General features: G+C 48.2%; 1 protein-coding gene across 4 annotated transcripts in view; it reads right to left on the bottom strand.

The window, feature by feature from the left end:
* The window catches only part of EYA2 (EYA transcriptional coactivator and phosphatase 2), a 253,660-nt gene that overhangs the window by 146,950 nt on the left and 88,262 nt on the right, over positions 1 to 18,448 (bottom strand). For 2 of the 4 annotated variants that reach the window (XM_043883562.1, XM_043883561.1), the window contains exons 3-5: positions 11,462 to 11,504; positions 7,391 to 7,533; positions 1,383 to 1,499 (exon numbers count right to left, since the gene is read on the bottom strand). The exons of 1 other annotated variant lie outside the window; for it this stretch is intronic. In XM_043883562.1, the coding sequence (XP_043739497.1) occupies positions 1,383 to 1,499; positions 7,391 to 7,533; positions 11,462 to 11,504 (303 nt within the window). The remainder of the gene's footprint in view (positions 1 to 1,382; positions 1,500 to 7,390; positions 7,534 to 11,461; positions 11,505 to 18,448) is intronic. One more of the 4 variants, XM_043883564.1, reaches the window with a different exon arrangement.

Below are 18,448 nucleotides of genomic sequence, written 5' to 3'. Positions count from 1 at the left end.
AGTGTCATGAAGGTTGTATGAGGTGATTAGCTAGTTTGCGTGGCATGTGGTGAGTGCTAGGTTAATGTTAGCTGAAGGTGTCATCAACAAACTCCACTGCAAATCTTTACATGGATGCTCTTCCAAGGTCTGGGCATTAATGCTCATCACCTCCTTTCTCTTACATACCCCTAAGACCATTTGCTGTCTCTTCATAATGCCTTTTCCTGAAAGGATGCCCTTGACATCCATTTAAATTGTTTCCTAATTAAAAAGACAAAGCAGCAAAACTTGCAAATATTTTTTTTCAAAGAAATGTAGCATCATGCATTAGCCCACCACCTCATCCCTACTCTTTCAACTTTGCACATTACTTTTCAGACTCTTGGTGGTCATTCTTATCAGCTTTCATGAAGGAAAAAGAGAATACCAGGGTGAGGATGCCCAAAATTACTGCCACCAGCCCTCCACTCCATGTATCAGCTCCAACACATTCCCTACGGGGCACCGGAGAAGGGAAGGGGCCTTTGGATGACGACAAGTGCAGGTGGGAACAGGAGAATGCAGCAGGCCAGTTCCTTAGGGTGTGTGGGGTTGGTGGAGTTACATGGGAGTTTCTTCCCTTTCTAAGGCTGCCCAATGGGGATGCGGAGCCTGGACCCTCCTGCCTGGAATAACAATGCCTCTACCCCCTGTCCAGTATCCCAACACCCATCACTTCTCTGAGTCTACCATGGTATCGCCTGTCCCATCACACTTCAAATCAAAGCCAACACCTCCCCTTTGCCCTCAAGGCCCTGCATGATTTAGCCCTGCTCTCCCTCAAGACTCTCTCCTCTTATACCCCCCCCCCCAATTCTGCTCCATCCCCACTGGCCACTATTCTGTGCCCCAAACACATTAAGACACTCCCCCCCCGCCCCGGCCCCCATAGAGCTTTTGCACAGGCTGTTCCTCCTGCTGGGAATGCTCTTCCCCCTGGTCTGCGCAGGGCTAGTTCTGCCTCATACTTAGGCCTCTGTCCAATGTCACATCTTCCGAGAGCCTTCCTTGATGACTTTATTAAAAGTTACCTTTCTCGCCTCTCTGGACCCCTCAACTATTCATCACTCTCCGTCCCAACACCACGTTTACTGGCTTCATTGCATTCAACCCCTTCTGAAATTAGCCATTTGCTACTTGCTGCCTGGTTTAATTGTCAGTCTCTCCCTCCTGCCCTCGTAATCGCCATGAGGGCAGGAGTCGTTATCTCCTCTGCCCACCACTGCAACTCCGCTACTTGAGATAGGTCCTGGCACATAGTAGGTACTCAATAAAGCTGCTGAATAAACGAACAAACGACTGGACACCCGACTCGGGCAGTGCCTTAGAGACGGCAGGGAGGGGCGCAGCTCTACACTCACCATGCATCTGGTAGGTGTACGGGCTCTGTCCAGCGGGTGGGGTGCTGAAGCTGGAGCCATAGCTGAGGAACCCACTCTGGCCGGGGGAATGGTTCAAGCTGTCTTCTGTCTTGATGCCTTGGAAGGGGGAAAGAGAAGTACCAGGCACACACAATTAGGATGCTTCCTTGGCACCTGCAGAAGAGCTACGGAATCAAGACAGCATGCGGTTTTATCAGCTTCCAAACTGGTTGCAAACTGGTGGTTTGTGAGCAGAAGTTACTCTACTTCAGCTGTAATTCAGTCTCACATGTCCTTCTTCGCCTGTGTATTTTACAGGGAAACCTGAAATTGGTCGCTTTTGTTTAAAAATCAGGAGATTTCACCCCCAAAAATCTAGACTTACGGCCTCTCTCGAGCAACAGGATGATCTAGAAACCTCATGACCATGTTCCCACATGACAATAGGCTGTCCCCAGAAGCGCCCCAATTTGTGTGTTTCCCAGGTCACCATGGTTCCCATACTGTCTCTGAGACATGGAGGTTGGTTTTTAAGGTGCTATTTTTCACCACAGTTTTTTTGGGTGTTTTCGTTTGTTTTTACATCCTAGGCCAGGTTCAAAAGTGAGAAAGGGAAAGGCAGGCTGCATGGATCTCATCTTTTGCACATGTGGTCAGCTTCCTGCCTGGCTCTGAGGGTAACGAGTCCCCTACTCCAAGGACTGAGGCTTCCAAGGTGACTCAGCGGTAATAAAAGAGTCCATCTGTCAATGCAGAAGCTGGAGGAGACACAGGTTTGATCCCTAGGTTGGGAAGATACTCCAGAGGAAGACATGGCAACTCACTCCAGTATTAATGCCGGGATAATCCCATGGACAGAGGAGCCTGGTAGGCTACAGTCCATGGGGTCGCAAAGAGTTGGACATGACTGAGTGACTAAGCATGTACTCTAAGGACTAGCTCCATCTATGGCTTAAACGTCCATCAGGATTTGGGGTGAAGGTATTAAACGAACCATTTTCCCTCTGTAAAGATGATGCCACTTAATCTTAAGACATACTCTCCATGCTTCTCATGGAGGGGCCTACTTATCCAAAAGCCACAGTTACAAATCTGCCTTCTGCTTTAGCCAAACTCTGACATGCCTCCCCAAGGCACGGGCACCCATTCCAAGAGCAGCTGGCTGGAGAAGGAACTGTATTGAGGGAGGAAGCTGATCTATCATCAGTAGCCCATATATTGTATTTTTATTGAACACATAATCAATTTTGCTTATCTTTATCTTATAGGTATAAAATAGTATTTCAATACTACTTAAATTTGCATTTTTAAAAAAGGACACTGCTAGTTCTGGGGATGGTTTTGTAGTTATGATTTCCCTCCTTCTCACCCATTTACCCCCATAAATAAAGAGAATGCTTAATGTGGTAAAAACAATGGATTCTGACTCAAGTGGTCTGGGCAGGAGCCAGGACAGTTTGCTTCATTACTTGGTAACCTGGACAGTTTCTCCTCCCTTATGAAATAAGATGCTGATTCCCACTGGCAGGATTGCTGGGCGATCAAAAGAAAGGGAATGAACGAATACCTAAAGCTGTGAATGAGGTACTCACAACAATCCCATGAAATAGGCAATATGACTTTCCCCATTTTAATGGTTTTTTTTTTTTTTTTTTGCCAAACTGAGAGGCAGGCATATGGGAACTTAGTTCCCTGACCAGGAATCGAACTTGTGCCCCCTTGCAGTGCAAGCGTGGTATCTTAACCGCTGGACCACCAGGGAAGCTTCTCCCCATTTTAAAGATGTGGAAACTAAGGTTCAGAAAACCAGGCCACTTAGTCAGAGTCTTGCGATTAGTGGGTAGCTCTGAAGTCTAGGTTTTCTCTGCTTTCTCTTGATGCCTCTCAGTAATGGGTGTGAAGGGATTTATGCACTAGATGGTGCACGACTTCACTGACAATTATGACAGCAACTTGGCAACCTGTTTGGTGCCGGAGCCCAGCTGTCCCCTGTCTTGGCTTTCAACATGACTTCCTCACTAAGCTTAATCATTTTTAAAATTTAAAGTGAGAGACGTGTGACTCTTATTTTTCACGTGACCACTTTGAGGCCACGAAGGGTTATTAATTGACCTAATTTCATGTTGTTGTGTGTCAGGGGACAGGGAAGTCTGTGGAGAGGGAGAGAGATGAGGGAACGGCCAGTTGGTGGGCAGTCAGAACACACAACATTCGTTGATGAAATCTGCCATCGTATATGGGCCGTTTCATGGAGCCCCCAAACGATTACAGTAACACCAAAGATCACTGATGACAGACTACCATAGCAAATATAGTAATGATGCAAAAGTCCAAAAACAGTGCCAATATGTAACAGAGACATGAAGTGAGCAAATGTTGTTGTAAAAATGGCCTTGACAGACTTGCTCGAAGAATGGATGCCACAACCCTTCAATTTGTAAAAAAGAAAAAAAAAACACAAACAATAAACCACAATATCTGTGAATTGTAAGATAGCAAAATGCAATAAAACAAGGCATGCCTGTATACCCATTCATTTATGTATAATCTGTGGCTGTTTTCAAGATACAGGGTAGCGTTGAGTAGACACCGTATGGCGTCTTTCATAGACACTGTATGGCCTACAAAGCCAAAAATACTTATTATTAAGCTCTTTACAGAAAAAGTTTGCCAACCTCTACTGTACATAAGGCCTTCCCAGGTGGCACTGTGGTAAGGAATTCACCTGCCAATGCAGGAGACACAGATTCGATCCCTGGGTTTGGAAGGTCCCCTGGAGAAGGAAACAGTAACCTGCTCCAGCATTGTCTGGAAAATCCCATGGACAGAGGAGCCTGGCAGGCTACAGTCCATGGGGTCACAAAAGAGTTGGACACGACTGAGCACACATAGCATTCCACATAAAGAAAGGCAGAGCAATGATATTAACAAAGTGAAAGTGATAGTAATTAGCAAATCCAGGGATGTGGGTATTTGACAAGAAAGGGAGATAACCTCCCTTTATTTTTCTTGTTGGATGGTCAGCTCATGGTTATTTATAGTGCTACTCTTTTACATATGTCTTAAATGTTGCATCACATTATGCTTGCATAACAAATCGAGGAAAAAAACACTCCACACTCCTGACCTCCTTGCCTCTAGTCTGCTCAACTGTGTTATTATTTCCCTGCAGCTATTTAAACAAAGGTAATAATGCTATTTGCCAAGGAGCAAGGAGAAAAGTTTCCTAACAAGATTCAGCAAGGTTTGTCCAGACAGTGAGCAAACACTGCTTGCTCGGGCACAGGCATGTGTGAAAGGCAAGGGCTTTTCAGCCCACCTGTCATTATTCAGTGATGCGGACATACCAGGTGTATGGCAGCCTGGCCTCTACTATATTGACTGAATGTTTCCCTTGGGCCAGGCCCTGTGAGCTAAGCCCTTAATGTAGATTAAGGGCTGACACATTGTGGTCCATGGACCCACTGTGGCCCACTTTTTGTTTGTGTAAATAAAGCTTTATTAGAACACAGACACACTCACTAGTTTACATATTGTCTGGCTGGTTTCAAGCTCCAACGTCCGTGCTGAGTGGCTGTGACAGAGACTGCATGGCCCAGAAAGCTGAAAATACTTATGAACTGGCCCTTTAAAGAAAAAGGTAGCTGATCCTGGATGTAGATGATCCCATTTACAGCAACAACAGTGGTTAGGAAGCCAGACTTAAGTAGCACTCCCACCGTATGAAGGTGACTCGCCCTGGGTCTTAGGACCAGCAAGGGGGCAGAGGTGGGGTGTGAACCCAGGGCATGAGACCTTGCCACTTATGCTGTATTCTGAGGGCAGAGAGCCTCTGAAAGTAACTGAGCCTAACAAATGACTTTAGACCAAATTAATTTCCACCGGATGCCATGTTTTGTCTGGAAGCAGGGCTAGGGTTCTCTTTTATGCTGAAAAATAATCCAGCTTCATGTGTCTTGGCTGTCAGCCAGCCAGGGTGACTCACCTGTGATTTTATCACCCGTCTTCTGGCACAGGAGGGACAGAAGTTAGAAAAGATGCCCACACCAGTTGGCTCAGGTCCATCACAGGTAATCCCCCAGGATTTCTGGAATGTGTGCTCAGGCAGCCGAGCTCAGCGGTGAGGGGCTTGGACTCCAGAGCCCAGGCTGCTGGGTGTAATTCCACCTCTACCAGCGACCAACTGGGCAAGTTAGTTATCTTCTCTGAGCCTCTATTTATTTATCGCTTGAAAGAGGATAATGGTCGGACCTTCCTTGGAGAGTTGAGTGGGGGGTTAAAAGAACAAGTGGATACAGAGCGCTGAGAACTGTGGGTGGCAGCATCTCAGTGATGCAGCATCTCTAAGACGCAGCATCTCAATGATGGTGTCTCTGACGGATGCCCGACCCAGTGTCCCATGACTTGTCACTCCTAACGCCACAACTGCTCTTGAATATGTCTATCTCTGTCTGTCTACTGTCCAGAGCAGGCTTCTACCATTGCTCCACTCCAGGTTTCATCAGCCTCCCAACTTGCCTTCCTGTTTCTCCTCTTGCTTCTCTCCAATCCGATCTCCCCACAGCAGCCAAAGTGATCTTTTTTTTTTTAAAGATATATTTATTTATTTTTTGGCTGCGGTGGGTCTCTGTGGCTGCAGGCTTTCTGAAATGGTGGCAGGCAGGGGCTACTCTTCATTGTTGTGGGGGCTTCTCACTGCAGGGGCTTCTCTTGTTGCAGAGCACAGGCTCTAGGCAGGCGGGCTTTGGCAGCTGCAGCGAGTGGGCTCTAGAGCGCTGGCTCAGTAGTCGGGGCGCATGGGCTTAGCTGCTCTGAGGCATGAGAGATCTTGCCGGATCGGGGATTGAACCAGTGTCCCATGATTGCAAGGTGAATTCTTAATCACTGGACCACCAGGGAAGCCCCAAAGTGATCTTTAAAAATGCCAGATTGCATCAGACAGCCCTATGTTTATAGACCTGCCAATAAGTTCCTGTTTCACTGGAATAAAGTCCTCCCCAGGTGCTAAGAATCTGTCCACCTCACCTATCTCGTCTTGGTCCTGTGTTCCAGCCACTGGGCTTCTGGGGTTTGCCAAATCCATCTCCCTAGGATTCCCAGGCATCCTCTGCCTGGATGCCTCTCTTCCCATGCTTACTAATGGTTGTCTCTGTTCTCAGATGAATCAGCTCCTTGTGTAAAAGACCTTCCTTGGAGCTGGAACCTAAGTTAAATCTTGCTTGTTCTATTCATTTCATGATCTTGTCTTCCTTCATCCCATGCATCATAATCTGAAATCACTTTAACCTACCATTTTTAAAAGTTTATTTGTTTTTCCTCCCTCTAGGCCAGGGGTTGCAAGCTTAAACGTCTTCAGGCAGCTAGTTTAAATGAGTAATGAGGGCTAGGAGAGGACTGTGGCCAACAAAGGCTAACAGGGTCAGCCCTGCACAGTTACCTACTTCTGATGCAAAAATGTGGGCCCAGGGCTGCCCAGTCATCTGCTGTTTGTTTTTTTTTAAGTCATTAGAAATACGAATTTCTATGTAAACACTTCCCATTTAAAAACTGGCAATTAATTTTTCCAATGTCAAGTATATTTTATAGGTTAAAAAGTATCCAAGGGCCACCTTATCTCAGTTCTAGATTACCTTGGCAGAACCCAGGCAGAAGTAAAGATAATTCGGAGGAAAACATCTGAAAATGGAGAGAGACATTTTCCTCCTGACATCCTCTGAGCACCTGGATCCAGCCATACCTGATATCAGCCTTGTCCCCAAGCTTACCAGTATGTGAATCATTAAGTTTCCATTTTCCCTAAGCCAGCTTGGGTTAAGTTTCTTACCCTTGCAATCAAAAGAGGCCTTGACATAGTCTCTAGAACTTGAACTGTATTGAAAGTGTCTGTCTCCAATCCAAAATCAGGCTGGCTGCATGCCTCTTTCTGCATTTAACTGAAGCATTTGGGCAGAATGAAGACTATGATGTAAGGGATCCCGGGGAAAGCAAGGGCTTGGTCAGGTACTCACTGTAAGAAGGGATTCCATAGGCTTGTGCTGGAGGCGGGTAAGCCGTGTAGGGGGAAGCTTGCTGGATCCCTGCACTGTACTGCGTCTGGCCGTAGGCTGCCATGGCCGAGGCAGGCTGACCGGGTGGGACACGCGGGCAAGGTCTGCGTGGAAGAAAGAAGATTAAATCTCCAAGCCCAACCTAGCACATCCCTCCCCCCTGGTATCACCACTACCACCATTTCCCTTCAGGTGATTATTTTTATTTTTTTGGCCTTGCAGCTTTTGGGATCTTGCTTCCCCGACCGGGAACTCTGGTTCCAGCAATGAAAGCACTAGTTCCTAGTCCCTGGACCACCATGTACTCTTTCCAGGAAAGAGACAACTTACTTGTTTATCAAGTCCTATTTCATTTTCCTTACCTGGGCACCAGGAAAACAACACTTCCTGGGTCCTTTGCAGTCAAGAGTCAACCACGTGACTGGATTCTGCTCAACACAATGGTTTAGCCAATAAAACCATCTCCTCAAAACCCTGCTGCCCTCTCTCCTCTTTCAGCAGCAACTGTGGAGGGTACCAGCTGAGAGGGCGGAACCAGCAGGGTTACACCCTGGAACCCCAAGTCAGCCTGTGGAGGAGAGCTGCCTTGGAGAGGTCCGTGAGATCCCTGGGTTTTATTTAAGAAACAAACCTTTGTTGTGTTAATCCACTGGGACCAGGGTTTATTGACTACTACAGTACAGCCCATTCCACTGTGACTATTTACACTTATTTAGACACATTCCCAACTGATACAGATTCTACAGGATTGCCAGTCAAGATGCCCGGCTCTGGGCCATGGGGTGGGCACAGGGTGCCAGATTATCCAATCAGATTCTATTCTGGGAATTGAAATCCTGGGCTGAATAACTCATTCCAACAACCACATTCTGAAAAGAGTGTTTTTATTCCCTTCCTATTGCTTGGACCCCAGAAGCGGTGCTATTCTGGGTCTTTCTCAAGACCTGATTATCCCAGTTTTGATCCCACTGTGAGCTACTCCAGATCTTCCAAAAAAATTCCTTTTGGGCTTACATCAGCTGGGGTCTGGGCTTCCCAGGTGGCGCTAGCAAAAGAATCTGCCTGCAGAGGCAGGAGACATAAGAGATGCGGGTTCGATCCCTGGGTCGGGAAGATGCCCTGGAGGAGGAAATGGCAATCCGCCCCAGTATTACTGCCTGGAGACTGCTACGGACAGAGGAGACTAGGTCCTTGGTGTCACAAAGAGTTGGACGTGACTGAGTATCTGAACACAGCTGGGGTCTATTTGTCTTACTTGCAACCAAAGAACACAAATGGATTTCTTACTCCAAGATGAATAATCAGTTCCATGAACAGCTAGGATTTAAAGGGCCACTGAGGGACTTCCCTGGCGGTCTAGTGGTTAAGAATCTGCCTGCAAATGTGGGAGACATGGGTTTGATCTCTGGTCTGGGATGATCCCACATGCCACAGGGCAACAAAGCCCACGTGCCACAACTGCTGGGCCCACATTCCCTGCTACGAGAAGTCCACACACTGCAGCTAGAGTAGCCCCCGCTTGCCACAACCAGAGAAAGGCGATGAAGACCCACTGCAACCAAAAATAAATAATACTAGTAAAAAATCCTAAAAAAGTAAACAAAGGGCTGCTGATCTACGACATCCCTAACACAATGACCGCTAGTAATCACTGAGCTCTGACCACAGGCTAGGAATTGTGTCTCACAGGCCTGACATGGTCTGTGTCACATCACATACTGATATCAACTCCCTGGGGTAGAGGCTCTGCTAACTCCCATTTTAGAGAAGAGAAAACGGAAGCTCAGAGACCAGAAGTCATGGCTAGAAAGCGGGAAATCCAGAATCTGAACTTGGAAGTCTGACTCCTGAGCCCACGTGGCCTTGTAACCATGGAGTTCTGCTGCGGCTCGGGGACGGGCCCGGGACTGACTCAGTCCTCCAGGCAGCAATTAATAAAGTCAAGGTTAGCTCATTCTAACCGGATGGGGACAAGACGGTGAATCTACGGATGCAATTTCTTTGGCCAGTGCAGTCTTTTTTCTTACTTTGGAGTTGCCAATATTTTAAAACCAGGAGAGATCCACACATGAACATACACACTCCCTATTTCCCCCTTCTTTTGCAAAGCAGATGCTTTGGAAAGCCTGGGTCTGCTCTCCTGGGTGCTGTATTCAGCTGGATTTGAGAACATCTTCCAACTTTCACACTATCCTCAATAGTCCTTCCTGTGATAAAAAACACCGACAATTCTTGGGTCTATGGTACACCAGGCACTGTCCTGATGACTGTATGTGGACTGGCTCATTTAAATCTCATAGCAACTGTGACAACCCTTGGAGGCAGTTACTATTCCCATCCCCATTTTACAGATAAGAAAACTGAGGCAGAGAGAATGCACACAGCTGATCCACGATTTGAACCCTGGTTCCAGAGCCCATATCCTTAACCACTCCACTAGGACACCCAGGCCCTTTAGGTCAAAAACCCAGACATTACAGTTCTGTGCAACAAATTATATCTAATCATTCTGACCATGAGTTTATCAGTAGATGGTAGTGAGATTCCCAAGCCTGTATCTGATTCCATTTTGATGACATTAATACACTAAAACCTTCTCATTTCCAGTTTCTCCTACATATGAAGCCTAAAGGCATGTATGAGACAGATGTAAAAATTCACAGAATTATAAAAAGACGTTCTCAGCCCCTTTCCTTTTGACAACTTCTGTGCCAAAGGGTCAGGGAATTTGTTCCAAGATGCATAAGAAAGTTGCTTGTTTTGTAATTTGTCCCAAGATGCATAAGAATGTCACTTGAACTGGAGACTCCAGACCCAGTATTGGAAGGTGTTTCATCAGTCAAGACTCCCACCCTATGAGGTGCCTGGAAACACATCCAGAGCATGGGACATAGCACTGAGCAGAGAATTTTATTTGAAAATGTTCCCAATTTACACCTGTCTGGAAGTAGAAGGTGGAAATCTGAGATGATCCATTCCTGCTTCCCATCAAAACTGATGTGAACTTCTTAGAATAAACTGGGGCTCGAATGAAAAGCCAGAGAGAGGACGAGGAAGCTCTCCAACCCCAAGGCCATAAAACTAGCCAGGTAGATTTAACAGACCTCAGTTGCTACTGACAACCCCCAAAACATCTTCTGGAGGGAAAGGAAGGCTGAGAAAGTGCGTTCCTTACAAATAGCTTCTCCGGGGTCGTCCGGGGACGAAAATATCCAGCTATGGAGGCGGTGAGCATTCAGAGGAGGGCCATGCTGACCGTCTGACCAAGCCTGGGGCTTCTCACACTGCAGGGAGCAGACAAGGTGGCTCCCCAATTGCCCTGGGTAAGCCCTGTCCATCACCAGACTCCCACTGACCCCTGGATGCAGCTCTGGTGGAGCATTTGTACTGTTCACCATATTGAGATCTCTGATCTACTGGTCCATTTCCTACTAGCCTGGAAGCTCTCCGAGGGCAGGGGCTGTGTCTCATTGATCTTGCGAGTCTCCAGAGCTCCTAGGAGATTTGGTTATCGAGCAGTGTTGGGTGAATGTTTGAGCAGAAAGAAGGGAAGAAGGAGGGGGGAGGAGGGTAAAAGATCAAGATGGGTAAAGAGAGAAAGATGGGGCGAAAGGAAGGAAGAGGAGAGAGAGAGAAGAGAGAGAGGAAAGGAAGGAAGGAAAAAGAGAGGGGGAGAGATAGAGAAGCAAGAAGGGAGACGGGAACAGAGAAAGTCTATGACAGGAAAGGACAGGAAGGAAAGGAAGAAAAGTTAAAAAAAAGGAAGAAAGAAGAAAACAACACCCAACACTCCCAGAACAGTCTATTCCATACCCCATTCTGAGTGCCTTTTATGTGAAACAGACATAAGCATTGTCCCCATTTTCCAGATGGGGAGACTGAGGCCTGGGGAAGTGGGGGTCATTTGTTCAAGGTCGCTCAACCAGTAAAAGCATCACTGGGATTCCTCTCCAGGGAGTCTGGCTCCAGAGCCTCTGCCTCCAAGGAGAAAAGGGAGAGAGAGTGAGAGGAAGCTAAGGCAAGGGTACTCACCTTGCGAAGAGCTGGGACACACTCGGAGCTGATGTGGTGATGCCTGGAGGGGAAAAAAACATTTGAAGGACTTGAGCTGTCAGAGGGATGGTCCCCAGAAGCTGTGACTTCAGATTCCAGGTTGAGGGGGAAGAAATGCATGGAGTTGCTGTCAGGGACTTTCTCAAGCACACAAGCTTATCCAAGCCACACCAATGTAGCACTTTCCTTCTTGAAAAACCTTCTCCGGGTGTGCTCTGTCTCCAGGTACTAACTGAAGGACTGTGTGTATACAATCTATAGCATCTTGAAACATCAGGGTGGAATCCATCCCCCCACCCATTGTACAGATGGAGAAACGGAGGCCAAAGAGACAGAAGGAATGTGCTTGAGCCAGGCCCACGACCAGATGGCAGCTGGCACCATTTCTATCCTGGATGGAGACCCACTCTTTTCCTTGCTTTAAAGGCAACCCCAGAAACCCGGAAAGGCAGATACCGGTTGGCTTTGGCTATCCGACACCCATTTTCCTTTCTTCTGAGGACATCACATTGATATTCCTCCTCTCCCTCCCCAGTTTCAGTCCATGGGGTTCAGGTGGGGCTGGCTCCAGCACTTAGGGGAGACACATCTTGGGTTGTCTCTGGGGCTCCAACTAGAGTGTGGGGAGGGAGATGGAAGACGCCTGGGGTCCTGGTACAAGGGCTGTGTCCCTGGGCACTCAGCCTCCAACCATGGTTGGGAGGCAATGATCAGATGATGAAAAGCTGATACAATTTTGCTGGGAGAGATGTTGCCAAGAGCATCATTTTAAACACCATTAGTTCATGGGGGATGATTTTGTGCTGTGTCATCTTAAAAACAACGCAATGTCCTCAGCGTGGAGCCCCGGCAAGTTCTAGATGACATGTCAATTGATTGTACCAACCTGCCAATTCACACTCCCTGGTCTGCAGGGCAGGGGCAGAGGTGTCCCTGTGCCTCCCGAGAAATACTCCACACCCTCCAGAGCTCTGAGCCACTCTGTAAACCAACCCGCAATCCCAGCTGTACCTCCGAGTCAGCACTGAGACCTTGGGCAGATCACCCACAGTCTCCGGGGCTCAGGGCACCCTCCTGCGAAATGGGGGAAAACATTTATCTCACAAGGGTGCGTGAGGATGAAATGAGATGATGATGATGGTAATGGTGATGATTCTATCCATCATTTACCCTGAGCCTGCTACGTGCCAAACTCTCCTGTAAACCTGTTACCTGGATTCATTATTTTAATCCTCATACTCCTCCCCCCAACACCTTGAGGAGGGTTCTGTTCCCATCCCTGTGTTACAGATGAAGGGAGGTGAAGTTGACGGGTCCTAAGGGACAGATCCATGGTCTGAACTCAGGTGGTCTGACTCCGGAGTTCAGCCTCCCAAGCAGGGCACAGCAGCCCACGAGGGCAGTCATCATCATTAACAACAACCAGTCCCCACCAACAAGCTCACACGTGCCAGACTCTGTGTTAACTGCCTGGACTCACTTCACTCCCATGGCAATGCTACAAGGACACCCCGATTGTACCGATGTGGAAACCAAGGCTCCAAAGGCTAAGGTGCCTTGCTCAAGCCTGCGGACATGGAAACTGGGACTTGAACCTAAGGCTGTTTAGTCCCAGTCTATTTCCTTTTTTTGGGGGGGGGGGGGTGCTGTGCCTTGTGGCATGTGGGATCTTAGTTCCCTGGTCAGGATGGAACTCGTGCCCCTGCATTGGAAGTGTGGAGTCTTAACTGCTAGACCGCTAGGAGATCCCAAGTCCATTTCCTTAATCATCTCCTTGGCTGAGTCAAATTCTGTTTGAGTCCCAAGCTACTAGGGTGAGGAGGCAAGTCCTGAAGTCCACTTAGAGAGCTATAGCTAGAATTTAAAAATAAAACAGGATGGACAGCATCAGCATATATTGTCCACACAGCACATGAGAAGGAATCGTGGAAAACTTTTATTCCAGCTATAAATGTGAGAATGTGATGTGTGTGTGTGTGCATGCTCAATGACTGTAATATAACATATCTTCCTATGTGCTGTCTTTATAAAAAGTCGGGCCAACAGGGGTCCAATGCCAAGGAAAGGCCCTGGCTTCCAGTGGGTGCTCCCTCATTGCTAATTTCCCTGCTCTGGGTTTTTGCCCCAGGCGGAGCCTCCCATATCCCCCTTCCTCAGCTTCCCCCAGGACCGTCTCCTTCTGAAACAGCCTCAGTTTCATTACTGGTAAGAAGCACGTGATTTATGTTTAGTAATAATACTACATATGTTATTGAATTAAACATTTTGAGCTGTTTTAATAAACATGTAAATATTCATAAAAATCAAAATCTACGGAAACACTCCCGTGGGCTCAGATGAACTCGGCATTCTAGAAACGTGAAAAAAGCATCTTCCCCTGCCTGCAACCTCTGCGCCCTGGTTTGTGAGTTCATGCGGTGCTGATCACCTCCTCCGTTCCTCTGAATTGCTGCGCGCTCTGCCCTCCCCACACGGGCCCGTCTCCCTCTCCGGCCGTTCAAACCTCCTATCCTCTCCCTCTTCCGCCCCAACAACCCCCAGGAAGGCTGCACTAGCCAGAAACAGGCCTTCAGTCAATGCTAAGAGATTTTCCTTCTGCTGATGATGTGCTTTTTGAAAAGCACAGGCTTTCTCTTATTTTTTTTTTAAAACTGGTATCACATTTAATTTTTTTGAACCCAAGATGCCTGGGAGAATTGGGAACCTGGAAAATGAATGTATTCTATAATCTCCTTCCCTTTCTTCTTCCTTTTTTTTCCCTGGTAAGGATGGCATGGACCTCCTGGAGAATCCTGATGGGATGTGACGACACTGGGTCCTCAAGTTCCTTCCCGTCCTGTGGGCCCTGGAGTGGGACCCGCCCAAGGGCGGCCACGTTCAACTCTTTGGGTGCAGAGGTGGGGTAGGGACTCACCGAAAGCAGAGAGCCTCTCTCTTCCTCTGCTGGGGTCCAGGGATATTAGTCCTGTGGACCAGGAGGCCCAGCTGCAGTTGGAGCCATACGTCGTCTGAGTATCAGGAAAGGGCCTGATGGAGTGATCGTGCGGGCAACGCCAGCCCCAGCATGAAAGGTGGAAGAGTGGGCATTATTGTTCAAGTCGCAGGAACAGCCTGGTCCTCAGGGGAGCCCTGGACACCTTTCAGGGACCCCCAGAGTCACCACTCTCTGGCTGCTGTTGTATGTGACAGCTTTCTCCAAATGGTAAGTCAGAGCTAGACTTCCCTGGGGTGGAGACCATGCCAGACAGCATTCCATGCAGCTCAGGACTGGTCTGGCCCACAGATCTGGCAATGCCCCTAGGTGTAGGCATGACCCTCTGGACAGCAGCACGCCCACTGAACCCCAGCTTGCCAGAGGGATAATGTGGACTGCGGTCACGAGTCTCTCCATGAGGCCAGTGTCCCAGACCCAGGGGGCATGTTGGCAATCGAGGTGGTCATACTGCCCCTGGTCACCCCATCACAAACATGGGACCCTTAGCACAGGAGCAGAAGACCTGTCAACTCTTGTTCGCAAGTGAGCCCCAAGGGTGGTGAAGACCCCACAGGCTGTCACAGCATCAGTCCTTTGATGCTGGTGGGATCCAGAGCCTGGAAGGTGGAGATGCCCTTCCCACTGACCGCAGTGTTCTGTTCTCAGACTTGGCCGTGCCACTGAGCATGCCATGATGGACAAGACTGGGGTCAGTGGCAGAATCACTGACGGCAACTTATATCCACGTTGATGGTGACTTATATCCACGTTGGGGCTTCCCAGGTGGCGCTAGTGATAAAGAAGATGCCTGCCAATGCAGGAGATGCCGGAGATGCAGGTTCGATCCCTGGGTTGAGAAGATCCCCTGGAGGAGGAAATGGCAACCCACTCCAGTGTTCTTGCCTGGAGAATCCCGTGGGCAGAGGAGCCTGGCAGGTCGTGGTCCACAGTGTTGCAAAGAGTGGGACGCAACTTAGCACTAGCACTAAACCCACGTTGCCAGTGGTGAAAACAGCCCTGGCGACGCGACTCAACGTAGCCAAATCTATTTACGCCAAGGTTAATGACGTGTCTCTGAGGGATGTGGTTAATACAGAAACTGGGGCAGCTGGCTCTCAAGGGAGGGGCAGAGAGCCTCCTTCATTTGTGAATTGAAAGCTCTAAGTCCCTTCTTCCTCCCCAGCTTCCTACGGGTGAAGGGAGAAGGATTAGCTAAACAGACAGCCAGAGCCTCAGGATGATCTCATCCCTTCATTCATTCACCACCACATGCCAGGCACGTGCTAGGTAATGGGTTACAAGAATCAGCAAAAACAGTCAGGCTTCCTGTAGTCATGGACGCTCCAGTTTAGCAAGGGAGTGAAAGGAGAAGTGTCTGTCGCTCAGTCGTGTCCGACTCTTCGCGACCCCATGGACTATAGCCCACCAGGCTCCTCTGTCCACGGGATTCCCCAAGCAAGGATACTGGAGTGGGGAGCCATGCCCTTCTCCAGGGCACCTTCCCACCCCAGGGACTGAACTCGGGTCTCCTGCACTGCAGGTGGTACTTTATTGTCTGAGCCATCAGGGGAAGCCCACTTAGCAGGGGAGACTGGCGGTAAACAAATACACCGGTAAAGGACTTAATTACAATCGTACCAAGGCGCAAAAGGAAGAATGGATACCGAGAAGAGTGCCTGGAACACGATGATGCTCAGGATTCGCCCGGGGATCTTCCTAAAATGCAGACTGCAAGTCTGTAGGTCAAGGAAGCTCCCAGGTAACACTGACATGGCAGTCCCGGAAACCCCACTTCGAGCAGTGAGAGTTTAGACCACAGGCTACCAAGGAATTGCAAATTACTAAGAAGTCCCAATTCTGGCTTCGTAAAAATAAATCTTCATTCCAGAAGTCACAAACTCAAATGCATACCGGGGCCAAGAAGGGAATATAAATGATCTAATGTAATATGAGTAAACTAGAGCTGGGGTCTGTGTGTGTGAGTGCACATGTGTGACTGTGTGTGTGTGATTGTGTGATGTAACTTACCCACGGACAGACACAGTTGGTTCATTCATTCAACAATGTTTACCGTGCACCTACTGTGGGCCAGATTTACAACTCAAGTCTCATAATTTGTTGTCTTCTTGTTCCTTCCAAAGAAAGTACATGGGCTAAAGGGATCAGAGCCAGATTCAAACCCTGACTCTGCTGCACTGTAACTGTATGGCCCTGAGTCCATCACTTCCTTTCCCTAAACCTCAGTTTCCACATCCATAAAATGGGGCACCATCTCATCCCTGTAGGGCTGTTGCAAAGCAGGTATCTACCCAATGGTAACTGACCAACACAGAGGAGCTCTGATTAGCTTTCTATTCTCCTGGGGCTCTCGCTTAATCCACTTCTCATTGTAAGCCCAATTTGAATATTCATACATTTTTCTTTTTTTAAACCTCTCCTTTCACTGGGAGGATTAAGAAACTAATGATTCTGAAGGCAGTCACCAATATTATGTTGCCTAATTGGGCGCCAGGGGGCCCATGATCCCCAAGAGATGAGACAGTTTCTAATGCGAGATGTCTTGAGGCAGGTGTGTGCTGCGGAAGGTGCATGTCTGTGTTTCATCAGCTCACCTCCCTCCCGTGGGTGCGTTAAGCCGCATGGAGACCAGCGGCAGCGACCGTAGGAGGGAGCACTGTATGAGGAGTCCAGCGTGTACACCACACAGGTAGAGGTCATTCTGGGGGCGGCGGCCCCCCAGGAAGCCCGCTGAAAAAGGCTTCAAAATGGCAGAGGTCAAGCTGATCTGTGCCTCCCCAGGCCAGATCCAGGCAAAGCTCTGGGCAGCTCAACCTGGCTTGGGGGACATGAAGGAAAACCTGCCAGCCCCTGGCTAGAGCCGGTGACTGAAACTGGAAATGAAACCACATCACGCCCAGGGGCAGAGGAGGTGCAGGAGGTCTGAGTGCAGATGCCAGCCTGCTGGTTTCGCAGGGCGGTGACTTCACCTCTCCAAGGAAACCCTTAATGAGATTATAGTCTCAGCTTTTGCAAAATGTGTCTCATTTTGAAAGAAAAAAAAAATTTCTTTTTCTTGATTCAGCTTTGCTTCCTTAGTTCCACAGCTTTTTTCCTCCTCCTTCCAGAAGACAGGATATAATTCAAATCCAATTTTGCCTTAAATGGTAACGAACAATAGCTTCTATTTCTCAAGTGGTTCCTACAAGCCAGGCGCGCTGCTAAGGACTGCATGGGCCTTATCTGTTTTATTCTCCAGAACATCTCATTCTCCACTTTATACATATGGAAAATGAGGCAAAGGAAAGTCAAAGAAACACTACTAAGGATTCAAAACCAATATCAACCTGAAGTTATCTGTGGTTCCTTGTGCTAAGTTGCTTCAGTCCTGTCTGACTCTGTGTGACCCCATGGACTGAAGGCCGCCAGGCTCCTCTGTCCATGGGATTCTCCAGGCAAGAACAGTAGAGTGGGTTCCCATGCCCTCCTCCAGGGAATCTTCCGCACCCAGGGACCAAACTTGTGTCTCTTACATCTCCCGCATTGACAGGCAGGTTCTTTACCACTAGCACCACCTGGGAAGCCCATAGGTTACTCTATTCATCCATCACCCATCCATCCACCTAACCAAGCACCCACTTCACCTCCACTCACTCACTCACCCACCCAACCATAAATAATTTTTAAGGATCTACCATAAGTCAGGCACTGAGCTGTGTGATAATTAGGAACAGAAATTTAAATACATATATAGGAATAAAAAATTGTCTTCGTCCTGAACTAAGTCACCATCTAGAGCAGGGGTTATTAACCTTGGGTGCATAAAACTGGGTGCATTTGGAGAGCTTTAAAAACATCTCAGGACTTCTCAGGTTGTCCAGTGATTAAGACACTGTGCTTCTAATGCAGGAGGTGGGGTTTGATCCTTGGTCAGGAGAACTTAGATCTCACATGCCTCGTGGGGCAGCCAAAAAATTAAAATAAAAAAAAACAAA

This window comes from Cervus elaphus, chromosome 23, assembly GCF_910594005.1.
Source record: "Cervus elaphus chromosome 23, mCerEla1.1, whole genome shotgun sequence".
Lineage (NCBI taxonomy): Eukaryota > Metazoa > Chordata > Mammalia > Artiodactyla > Cervidae > Cervus > Cervus elaphus.
This window is presented reverse-complemented; position numbering and strand designations above follow the sequence as displayed.